The sequence below is a fragment of the Gymnogyps californianus genome, chromosome Z, assembly GCF_018139145.2.
Source record: "Gymnogyps californianus isolate 813 chromosome Z, ASM1813914v2, whole genome shotgun sequence".
NCBI classification, from domain to species: domain Eukaryota; kingdom Metazoa; phylum Chordata; class Aves; order Accipitriformes; family Cathartidae; genus Gymnogyps; species Gymnogyps californianus.
The window spans coordinates 10,914,488-10,927,182 of record NC_059500.1 but is presented as its reverse complement, the minus strand read 5'-3'; the positions used below and the strand labels follow the sequence as shown (position 1 = coordinate 10,927,182).

General features: G+C 33.9%; 1 protein-coding gene across 1 annotated transcript in view; it reads right to left on the bottom strand.

Annotated features, from left to right (window-relative positions):
• The window catches only part of SHOC1 (shortage in chiasmata 1), a 54,889-nt gene continuing 42,194 nt past the window's right edge, over positions 1–12,695 (bottom strand). Inside the window, exons 18-28 of the mRNA XM_050913575.1 lie at positions 12,623–12,692; positions 11,859–12,043; positions 11,226–11,331; positions 9,343–9,454; positions 8,239–8,360; positions 7,161–7,254; positions 6,019–6,150; positions 4,535–4,684; positions 3,261–3,408; positions 2,480–3,037; positions 1–101 (exon numbers count right to left, since the gene is read on the bottom strand). Coding sequence (XP_050769532.1) covers positions 1–101; positions 2,480–3,037; positions 3,261–3,408; positions 4,535–4,684; positions 6,019–6,150; positions 7,161–7,254; positions 8,239–8,360; positions 9,343–9,454; positions 11,226–11,331; positions 11,859–12,043; positions 12,623–12,692 — 1,778 coding nt within the window. The remainder of the gene's footprint in view (positions 102–2,479; positions 3,038–3,260; positions 3,409–4,534; positions 4,685–6,018; positions 6,151–7,160; positions 7,255–8,238; positions 8,361–9,342; positions 9,455–11,225; positions 11,332–11,858; positions 12,044–12,622; positions 12,693–12,695) is intronic.

Genomic DNA, 12,695 nt, shown 5'->3' with positions numbered 1-12,695 from the left:
TCAAAAAAATTTAAGACGTGTTTGTCCATCACTTCTTCCAGGGACTCTTTCATATGTCAATCTCCTTTTTTTGAATTTTGGTACTTCTGCAAATCCTGAATCTGGAAAAGAAGGGGAAAGAAAATACAGTACAATAAACTATAAATACAACACGTATGCAGACCTAACTGTGTTTCTCAGAAGCAGTAACAGACTTCAGCTTTAATCAGTATGCTCTGTACGAAAAGTATCAACTGCCATGAAACTAAGCGTGTACAGATTAATATTAACTACTACTTACTAGTACTGATCAGTTTTATGCATATTGTCCTGTAATAATAATACAGGACCTTATACAAAATAAATACAGCAACCTGCACTATGCTTAACCACAATATTTCAGTAAAGATTTTAATGCTTATTTCTATTTCATTAATATTGCACTCAGTAGTATTCAGAAATTGTGAAAGTTAATTCTTTTTAACCAGAGACTTCTTCATGTTTCTAAGTTGTTTAAAAAAGCTACTTACATTCTTAAGATTCAAGTATTTTTACCATAGAATATTTGAGTAGTTGCTTATTCAAAATCAGTTACTGTAAGAAAATTCTGTTTAGTCTTTACAAAAGGTATTGTCAGAAAATTTTAACACTGACCTAAGGATTTCATCTGTTCCAGTGGAAATACCGGCTTGGCATATTGGCATTAATTGTTTGTGGTTTAATAAAAGTTTGATCTAAAGCCTGAAGAAATCCCTGGGGGTTCCCGATGTGTCTTTTTAACTTGACTCTCTACACATTTCTTAAACTTGGGATTTCACATTTCTTAAATTTGGGACTTCAGAAGGCTTTCACTGTAGTAAGGTGGTTTTTTACATTAGCATGCACAACTATTTAGTATACTTATTTTTCCCCTGACTAGTGAATAATAAAGTAAAATAAACCTATTCTTCCAAAATTTAAACCAAAAAATCACTTTTCCTTTTTTGATTTGATTCAGATTTAAGTATACCTCTGCCCTACTGGGCAAGAGTATTACAGAAAGCTTATCAGTCAGAGATCACAGTGTTTTCAGAATACTGTAAAATGTGGTACCAGCAGAATCTGCCCTGATCTCTACTGAAACTATTGTATTTAGAATTTTATACTATCAGTGCCAGTTACAGATTACTGAAATACTGTTAACTACCCAGCAATACTCCAGGTCTCAATTTTAATCCCAATGGAGAGGCAACAGGTCTGTTCAGAGTTTCTGTATGAACATTTTAATTTACATAGGCTGAAAATTAAGAGGAGTTCACCATATCCAATTAACTTTTCCTCTCTTTACTTCCATAATTGTCTTAAGCAGCCCATGAAACATAATGATAGCAATTAGTTACTTGTGTTTTCATGAATGAGTCTGATCTAATTAGTGAAAGCATTTTAATGCTGTGCTGACCTTGCTGTACCACCAAGAGATTTAACGACAGACAGCAACAGAGAAAACGTAAATTAAATCATCAGTACTAGGAGTTAGGCACTTTATTTAAGAAGCTTAACCTTGGATTTTTAAAGAATGTGGCACCTCACCTATAGGGAAGCAGCAGAATTAGAAAAATACTACAATATACGATACAGCAATACTTAGTCTGACAGGGACTAGTGGTGCTTTCTTACTTTTAAGACTCCATGGGTACATATCATGGCTTATCAAAAAAGGTCTCAAGCTAACTATATTTGAGAAAGTAAACCAGGGATAAGAAAACTACAAAAAGAGAGAAGCCTGAAGATTTTATATAAGGACTGTACACACCTTCAGGGTAAACAAAGTTTTGAACTACACACTATACCATCTATTTGAAGAAATAAGTTTTGGAACGATTTCAAGATGGAGAGTTTAGCCCTGGAGACATTAGCTAAAAAAAAAATATTCCAAGAATAAGGAAACTGTATGAAATAAACTTAGAAAGTTGTCAGAGTGAAATTCTTACTCCATTAAGACCAACAGCAAAACACAGCCATTAGTAGCATCTAAATTTCACTCTCTGAATTTGCTGAATCTACTTTTTGTCCTTTAGAGAAAATGTTTTCTAGTCTTTTCTTCCCCTGTTGTCCAAACCTATGTTTACAAAATAATCTTTCCCGTAACTTTTAAAATAATTATGGCATGCTTATTATGTACATTTCAGGCACTGTCAAAGAGAGAAGAGGCTGGAGCTTACAGTATTGGAGAACTACACTTTTCAATATTTTAGCAAGGAAAAATAATGGCAGTAACACAATTTTTTTTTTTTTTTAATATTCTTTATGCTCAAAACAGAAAATAAATGTTTAGGAACATTTTATCACAGAAGAAGTATATATGCAAGTAAGTTTTTTAGTAAAGGAAACATGCAACTGTTGGGTTGGATTGGATTTAATAACTATTTGAAGAAAATACAAAATCTAGTCCCACGGATACTCCTGTTTCCAGTCAAGTTACAAACAGAATTTCAGCAAATTCTGCTTGCTTTGGACATACCTGTTCTATTTTTTTCTTTTGTCCATAAGAATGGTGGACTTTGTTTTCTCCTTCTTTTAGATTGTCTACCTATTTTGTGAGAATTCAGACTTTGAAGCTCATCTGGGTCAACAAAGAAATCAGAGAGAAAACCATCAGATGCAAATGAATCACATGGGCCTGTGGATGAAAGGTCATTCCATGGGGCCTGGTCAATCAGAATTTCGGGGCTTTTAAATGTTGTGTCTCTAGATTCTTCTAGAAAACTCTTAGAGCTCTCCTGAGGTGCATAGTCACTGAAAGTTGCAAAGAAATCCTCTTTTTCAGAGTTTTTGGAAGAATGATCAGAGCTATAGTGCATCCTGAAAGGCTGTCTTTGAACACGGAGAGAATTCATAACATCTAGATGAGCAAATTCTTCACAGTCCTTTGGCACAGAAAAGAAACTCTGCTTCATCCCCGTAATTACTTCTGAAGAACATGATTTCTTTTGCATATAGCTTGGAAGATCAGAGTCAAAAAAACCCTGATGATGATTCAGTGGAGGAATTATGGCTTCAGAACTCATATGAGATGTTCCTGGTAGAGAAAAATTTGAACCATTCTGTTTGGAGAACGAAAAATTAGCTTATTGCTCTACATTTTACAGAAAACCAAGATGCCATTGAGCATTTTGATTGCAGTCTGTCTCCTCAGAATAACTGACTTATCCATGATCAGAAGATAAATATTCTAATACACTCAGATTTAGACACATTTTCCTAGTAATTCAAGATACTACCTGTTCTGTTTTGTGCCTTACCAAGCAGCTCTAAAGACTGATTTTGTTTATAGTCTGGACAGAATGTGTTGAAGTTATTCTGGTTTTCTGGGGGTGATGCACCTTTCACTGCTGTTTCTAGTGGAGCAGCAGCATTTAGGGTATACGAAGATGTCATGTCACTAAAATGCTGAAACCAAAAAAAAAGATACTTGAGGAGTGTTTATAGTACATGTCTACACTGTCAAATATGAAAAGTTAAACCAGTTGTTAGGATTCCAAGATGTATAATTTTTTGTTTACTGGAAAGAAAAAAAAAAAGACTTACCAATATAGAAGGAGAGGCATGTACAGTAGACAATGTGCCACCTGCCTTAAATCTATAAACACAGTAAGTAATAGCCTGTCTCTTGAAACACAGGAAAATCAATATCTTAATATACTTTGTTCTGTTTCATTAGTCCAGGACTATAGGAAGTAGTGTCTGCAATGGATTGGCGCATATCATACATCACAGAGGAATTAAACTGATGAGATCTTTTTCTGTTTTTCAGTCAGTAAACATGGCTTTACAGTTATTACAATAACATGCACAAGTTGATATTCAGTGCCCAAATATCTGTCCACTTGCTCCTTCACCTTAACTGAATACTTCCGATGTGGAAGTTTGTCCTCCCATTTCCTTGACTGATAAAAGCTGTGCATTTTTTATCATCTAATTAGCTGACTATAATCAGTCTATGATTTTCCCAGACTTGGCCCAACTGAAACAGTAGAAGCACACAATTCTAACTGCAGAGTGGACACTTTAGTGAATGGAATTCTTCATCTTAACCTCTAGGACTCTTTCAAATGCTTAGTACTATGAATTTATAAGTGGTGGGTTTATTATTGTGTAAGAAGGAAGGAAGGAAGGAAGGAGGGAGGGAGGGAGGGAGGGAAGGAGAGAAGGAGGGAAGGAAGGACAAAAGTCCTGGAAATACTTACTTAGAAAACATTTCTTTACATTAGGGAAATACATAAGCTTGTATGCTGATACAATACTTGATATGATGAAGCTTGAAGAGGAAGCCAATCAAATCAGTATTTTTCCAGTTAAGGAAATGCTCTAATCATCTTCACATGAATATAATGGTGACTTGACAAAATCTACTCAGAATTAGCAGGCTCAACATTTTAGATATGAATTATATGCTAAAGCATATCATACATTTTTAAATGATACCAGCAAATGTACATGTAGCATCAGATTAAAAAACCCTGTATTACAACAGTGCAAAAAGAGTGATATAATATATAAATTAATTTTGGCCAACCTTTAAAACTTTTTTTGGAACCTCTGGCAGAAGTTCCTGAAGTTGATCAAAGCTTGCAAGAAACAATCTGTTCAGCGAAGATCCCTTCTTTAACATAAACTGAGCAACCAGAGGATTGATACATGGAAAAGAAAGCAGGCATTTCTCTGTCTGGAAATGGAAATTATTTTGTTAGACTGATATCTGACAAACTTTTTTCCCCTTTGTTTCTACAGAATGATATCCCTATGAATAGATCATACAGTATATCATAGAAACAGAGCTTTCAAACAGTGCACTTTTATAGCCCAGTGAAAACTTTTTTTTTTACTACAGATAAACAGTGTATAATTTTTGCAAAAGAGTAAGTTCTGCATAATAGTTTGATAAAAAGCAAGCACAGTCTAAAGATGTTTCTATTCTAAAGGATGAAACCAGTGAATCATGTAAACTTGATGTGAAAATGCATTACCAGATTTACTGTTTATTCTCCATGTTGAAGAGAATTACTTAAGTCAAGATAAACTGACAAAGCTGGTTTTGTTTTACAAAAGTTACATTTGTAAACAGTAATGAGACAGGTGCCAAAACCAGGAGTTGGTAGGGGGAGGTTGAATGTCACACAGAGGGCAGCAAGCTGAGAGCTGTAGCATTTTAAGAATGTAGCTTCCAGTTCCTGACTTTCATAAAGCTCTGCACTCGACAGATGCCAGGAGCTAATACCTTTAACAGAGACAAAATACAATCAATGACTCCTCTCAGTTTTTTACCAGTATCCTTAATCTCTAAATCGGAAAACCTATAATCCAATATCCCGTACTTGAAAGGCCATGCCAATACCTGCTTTAAAATGCTTCTGAATTTTGCAAAAGCCAAAAAGGATCTTGGCTTTACAAGAGTTCAAAGCTTCCACATAAAATGAACAAATCCATATGTTTAATTTGAAAACCATAATATACAAGTTAAAGAACGTCATACATTTGACTGTGATTGATGGACCTATTCCAGCATTTATTGTAAATATCCAATATCAACTACTGCATGAGAAATTAAACAAAGTTCTACCATCTTGTATTAAAGCAAGTCTGTAAGCAAAGCCATTTACTTCAGTAATGGATCAGCACTGATGAATTTGGCTTCCTGACCAAGTGAGCCATTGTATGTTTATTTTTTACAACTTGGATAGTTTTTTAAACCTAGTGCCTAGAACTGTAGAACAGTACACATTGGACAGCGGATGTGGAGGATAAACTTCTCTACTGGTTAATTGTGAAAGCATGGGGAAAGTCCAAGTTGCACCTAATTGTGCTGGCAAGGATGACGGAAACATTATATATATGTGTATATATATATGCATATATGTAAAAAATATGTGTGTGTGTGTATATATATAATAATGCTTATTTTAATAATATACTTTAAGGGAAGAGCAAAAAAAGCATAGAACTTTATGAGTCTGAGAAGCAGGAAGAAAACAGTGTAATTTAATGGAAAGATAAGCAAACCTCAGATGGCAAGACAGAAAGCCAGGATTTGTCCAACCACTCATGAGGACTGATATTAGATGCTATCAAAATGTTGTCAGCAATCTGACGGATTACCAGTGCTGTCTCTTCAATCCCTGGCATAAGAACTACCTAAAAGTGATACATGATATTTTTGGTTAAAACTTATACTAAGGAATGTCTTAATTTGCTACAGAAGTTAAATGGGAAAGCTTAAAGGTGACCCTGAACACGACAGCTGGTAATGTGGAGTAATTAAACCTGATCCGTGCTTATCATGCGGAGGAACTCCAACCTCTGACCACCAGCTTGGCCACAATTACACTCCTTATTTATGCAAATCCTGTGTAGGTGAAATTAGTTTATCCTATAGGTCTTCTATATATGATCAAGTTTATGGGTATAATATGAGTTCCTAATAAAACAGGTAATTCTGAGATGCCTAATATAGTTTAAGAAGACATGTAACACTTTGGAAGTGTAATTAATTTCCACATGAACTACACTGCTGAGTACATGGAATGAAAAAAGCTTTGTCCTCTCTTTAATCTTCACTTAACCAGACAAATTTGAAACAAATTTTAATATGCAAATAAGTAAAAAGTTGCCTAAAAAGATGTTACTTCATGCAAAAGAAATAAGTTACAGACATCAACTTGGTAAGCCGAATGAAACTTTTGCCCCATTTTTTAATGTTGATTATTCTAGATACTGCATTTTCTGATTTATAACGAAAAAAGTTAATTTGTCTTGCCACATTAAAAAAAAAAAGCAAACTAGCTGACAGCAGAGAAAATTACACTTTCTTGTACTGCCTTAGTAACATAATATTAATCTGAAATTTCAAATTAAGGCATAAGCAGGATTAATACATGTTCTAATAATTTATCAAAAGGTACAATCTCATTTCTTGACTCCTAGTCATAAAAACACTTCAGCTGCTATTTGAATCTGATTCAACTTGTACTGGAGTCAACACAGTCTTTTCACTGACTTCAGCAGCACTGAATTAAGCTCCTCTCTCTTATTTTAGTAATTTTGAGCTATTTTATGTTTTTGATGCAGAATGCCTACTTGATTAGGCACTTTAGAAATATCATACAGTGACAATTAAAACAGAAAGGTTGTTACCAAAAAATTACCTTCACTTCAAAGTCTTCTGACTTCTGTGTAAGTTCAACTAGAGTGGCATAAATTAAGACAAGGTTAAGCAGAGTATCTCCTCTGAGACTGTACCTATAAAACAGTTTCATTGGACAGTTAATATTTAATATGCACATGTAATAATTCCAAAATGTTTGTTCCATGTGTTAATAAATGTCTGTTTCATTTCCTGGAATTCAGAATACTAGTACAGTTTGAGCATTAATATGTGTGAAAGGAGAACTAGGACACATTAAGTGACTGAGTGCTGAAGGATGCACTGTGAGCAAGAAAATGGAGTCAGCGCACAGCAAAGCAAGCCTGGCCTGAAGCAAAAGGACTGGATCAGGGTCAGTCACTGGAGAAAAATCATATAGAGAGGAAAGGTGATGCATGGAAAATTTACCACTTGCTCATAGAAAAAAATCTCACAACAGGTAATAAAGGAATGCTTATGAACTGTATCAACAAAAGCTGTGCTTCCACGGCAAAAGGAGAACTACTGATGGATTGGAAGAACACTTGAAGAACGTCTCCGTGTTGCAAATGATATACAGTGATGCTAACACAGTAATTCATAACCATGTATTTGTAGGGGTTAATTTACTTCAAACAGGTATAAAGAATAATTCCAGTGGTTAATATCTTCAGTCTTGTGAAATTTCTGGACCTGTTGATGTGAAATACACCTCATGTTAGCATTAAACCATGACACGTTCCTTGAATCCTGTTATAACAACCATTTCTTTATCTCTTGTGTAAGACTAAAAAGATCCTAACACATAAAAAACATCTTTCCTAACTTTTTTGGGGGTCTCCAGTGATCACTGTTGCTTCTATCATTCCACTGAGTTTTTCAGTAGGAGCATGGCAACACTGTAAGACTTTTCAACTAAGTGAAAAGTCCAAAGCACACTAGAAATACGAGCTTACAACATTCATATTGTTCTAAGAGAAATGTGTTCCTACAGAGAAATTCAAAGAACAAAAAGTTTTAGCTTGTTCTAATAAGTAGCTTCCTTTAGTGATAGGTTAGTTTTAAAAATACCTAGATAACAAAAGAATTTCATAACTTACTCTAAACTCAGTCTTTCTCTGGAATAGAAAACAATCCAACAGCATGTATATTGGAGCGATAATGCCATCAGCTTCGATATTACATTGTCATAGGATTTCTCATAATTTAGTTCTTCCATACTCTACCATAAAATTAATATAAAAAGTAAAAAATAAATAAATATATTACCAAGGCTGTCACAAGTTTTTAATGTGCATCGCTGTATTATGCAAAAGTTAGATCAAACATAAATACAGCTAAATAATATAGGTATTAAAGACACATCTGGGAGTCAGGAAAAGTAGGTTGTATTCCCAACTTTTATTTTGTTTGACCTTTAAAAAGCCAATTTTCTGCTTCATGCCTCTTTTTCCCTCCTGTAAAAAGGAAACAATGCTACTAACTTTTTGGATGTTCCTAAGATTTTTGAGAACTTTAATAATGCAAAATACTGTTATAAACCTCTGAAGTACTTACTTAACCTATACTAATTATATATACCTACACTGAATATATAAAGTACAACATTGCTAATTGCGGTAGCATGTAGGAATGTCTACCTGTGTTGTGCTTGCAATACTAATTGATTATTTTAGTCTTTATCTATCTTTCAGTAGCAGCTCTTCTACGTGTAAAGTCATCCATCTTGCTGCATAGCAGAATTTAAGTATTATGGTATTGTCTAAACCATAATTTTTTATTAAAAGTAGGACAAATTATTCTCTAGACTAATTCAGATAACAATCTCAAACAGGAGGTATTAACATGCACACTGGTAAGAGAGTATAGTCACAGATACATTTAATTGGTGATTACAATATTCTTTTGTACAACCCTATTTTCAAGTATGCTGCCTTTAACTGTATTTAATACAATCCAATCTCAGGTCAAATGTTACACTTCTGTGAAGAAATGTAGGTACAGACATGAGAACATTTTAAACTAGTCAAACTGGCACAGACAGAATTTTGGAGTTAATGAATTTGGAAATAATTTGTGCCGTGAAACAATGCATGAATTAAATATGATTATGAGGAAGAAAAGATACGTTAGAAGGCTGCAGATATGGCCTAGAAGTGACCCAACGCATAACAGATTTTGGACATACTAGTTTCATTTTTTACCTGCAAAAAGATAGCAGTACATTCATCTATTGTCAATACAACATATTGGTCTGTACTTCCAAAGAGCCTTAAGGAGTAACTACTGCTTCTTTCAACAAAGGTAATGTTGTACCTGAAGAAGTCAAGTTATTGTATTAAATCTCAGTTAAGTAAAATATTAAGACTTTCTTAAAGGAAATGAATAACATACATCTTTTGATATAATTTTTTAAATTACACAGTCTTTTCATACCTTGATCTTTCTGAAGTTCACTTTGAGACACATTCGAAGAATACACATCAATGTAGCAGTGACTTAATGAAATATTACTGGATTAATTCAATTATGTTGCTAACTGCACTGAATATGACCTTGATATACAGACTTTGAGTTTACAAAAAAAGACATAATACAGAAACTAAGATAGATAAATCAAGAAAATATACTTAGACATCCTTTTGAGTAATTAAACGTATATTGCATTTCTTTTCTCCCTTTCATGATTGATTGTGCAGCACAGGGAAAGCAAACTGAGTGAAAACTCCCTGACTGCCATTGGTATGATCCTAGATTTTTTTGAGTGAACGAGAACTGCCAGCAGCACAGCCTCCTGTTACCAGCTGTGTTAGCAAAGACTCACTGAATGAACATCACATGCTTAGGGCTTTCGGGGAGTCTTGGCTGACTAAGGGGGGAAGTTGAGAAGAGACAATTGTCACAGTTCTTGGCCTCATCCCTAGGAAACACAAGAGGCCTAAACTTGAATCTGCCAGCAGTAAGTCCTCTAGAAACTTGTAAGGACAGTGTATTCAGACATTAACAAAAAAGTGAACTATAAGCTTTTCTGAAACTATATAGCTCTTTGCTCACCTATTTAATTACTTCATCAGTGCTAAAAGGAGCTAGTGATAAAGTACCAAAAAGCATTGCTGGCTATTTAGCTTATGGCCAGGCTGAACAGAGAATTTGAACAGGTCAGAGTTTAAAAGTGCATGTCAAATTAATGTTCAAATTTTAAATGTCAAACATATAATTTTTTTTTTCCTATTGAACTGTAATTGGACACAGCTCAAAAATGGATTCGCAGCTGACTCGAGGATACAGCAAGGATCAAAACTGGCACATCTCTTCTGCAACATGGTGAAATCAACCATCTCTATCTCTGGCATTATGTTTAAAAGATGCTGTTGCTCTGTCCCCTATTTCTTCTTTTTTTCTCCCCGTGATAAAAGGTAGTTTTATCAGGTATTTATTATTGTGAAAGCAAAATGCAAGAAAATTATGTAAAAAAAATAATGCACATGTGCAATGATTTACAAACATGAAAATTTTTGTACCAGTTAGAGAGTATCCAAAATTAAGTGAATATTGTATCTGAATTTCACAAATAAAGTAGTTTTTGTTTTTAACTTAGCCTCTCCCAAAAGCTGTGATGCATCAGAAAATGAGACTGTTTTACTGTTGTTTGGGTTTTTAGCATAGCTCCAGTAGTTAAAAACCAAAAAAATCCAAAAGCAATTTTTATGAAGAATTAAATACAAAGTCTTCCAAGCACCAAGAAGCACTAAAGCAAAAAATGTTTTTTGAGGTAACATTATGATTTTCAGGGAAAAGCAGATAATTAAAAAAGTTGTTTTGATTAAAAGTGCCAGCTCATTATTAAAATAAACAAATCGACCAATTCCATTCTGGTTGACATCTGTGTGATTCTATAGAAGTAAGCTATTAACTTCAGCAGAAAAAATAACTTCTTCTCTCTTAAAATGCTAATAGTCTCATTGCAGTAGTGTACCTGATTGATAGCCAAGTAGATGGCTACTACATGATATAGTAGGACAAGATACATGTCCTGGAAAGCTGAAAATAAATAGTCAATAAGATTAAATAAATTATTTTCACTCACTTGGATTCCAAAAGCTGAAGAATATCTGGCATATTAAGAAGACCTTCAGTTGTCAGAAATACATATGGAATCTGTACCTCCAGAAGAAAGGAACCACAGTGATTGCCTAAAACATTTTGTATATGTAAGATAATAGTTTCATAAGCAAAAAACTAAAGATACATGTAGGTATCTAAATAGACATATCTTTTAAAAATGCAGCTTTTATTCATCCCCATTAAAATGCTTCCACTATATGTTTGGGTTTTTTTTTTTCCAAAATTAAACTCTTCTGAATCTCTTGGAAATTAAGCTTTAATTTATATTCCTTTAAATCTACAGCAACATTCCCTTAGGATGAGGAAGGGTGGATACAGCTTGTAGTGACTGTAAACAACCTGTGAACTTGGCACAAGTCTTCTATCAACCAACATTTACTATTACATCCTGGCCAAAACTAAGCCCACACCCTAAGAAAAACACCTTCCTATCTTGTTGTATAGATAAACCAGCTCTGTTTGCTTAGCTTTAGGCTTCATAATTTATTACTTGTTCTCTTCCACAGGCACATGAATATAGCATTTTAGGGAACAGAAAATGCTTTCCTTTCATATGCTAGCCCAATTGCTTATTACAATTCTGGAGAGCACTTACCCATTTGTATTGTTTCAGGGAGAGTCGTTTTAAAAGTCATGTAAGTAACATTCAGATTTTTGCACAGATTTTTCCAGCAAGAGTTTTCAGAATAATCGTATTCCATTACTAATGAGAAGTGTGTCCAAGGGAAGTCAGCTCCAATTTGCTGATTATGTACAATAATACAGGAATATCTACTAAGGCTTAAAAAACCAACAAAATATTAATAAAAGTAAGTTCAGGTAGAATTACCCCCAGAACAAAATAAACACATTTTTACTTTGAAGAATTATCAAGGTTTAAAGTCTGTTTACAACAAAGTATTTACCCTTTCTGAATTTAAAACTAATTTCTTTAAAAATTAATTTAAAAATTAAAAGCTGTACTTCCCCTTCTCCAATTATCTACTTGAAATATTCGTATTTTCCTGTAATGTCATAATTTGACATTATTTCTCTTATGCCCTTCCCCCTCCTGTTTCTAAAACATGCAAAACAAACATGTTTTTCTACTCATTTGTTTTTCTAAAATATGCAAAACAAAATAAAAAGTTAAAAACATGCAATTGCATGTTTTCTAAAAGTTCCTCTCAGCCTCACAACTAAGCACTTTATAAACTGTGGCCCAAATTCTCCCCTCTCAGAATGAAGCTGTAGATCCATATTCTGAAATTTTTACTCCAGACTGCAAAGTCCCATGGAAATGAAAAAAAGTAACAAAAGTTTCACTGATGTTAGCCCTGAGTAAAGACTTTGTTCTTATAAATCAAGAATTTAACCTACTTGTTTATGATATCTTTACAACCTAAAAAGGTTCCTTTTTTCTCAGAATTCAAATCCACAGCTTTTAAACCTG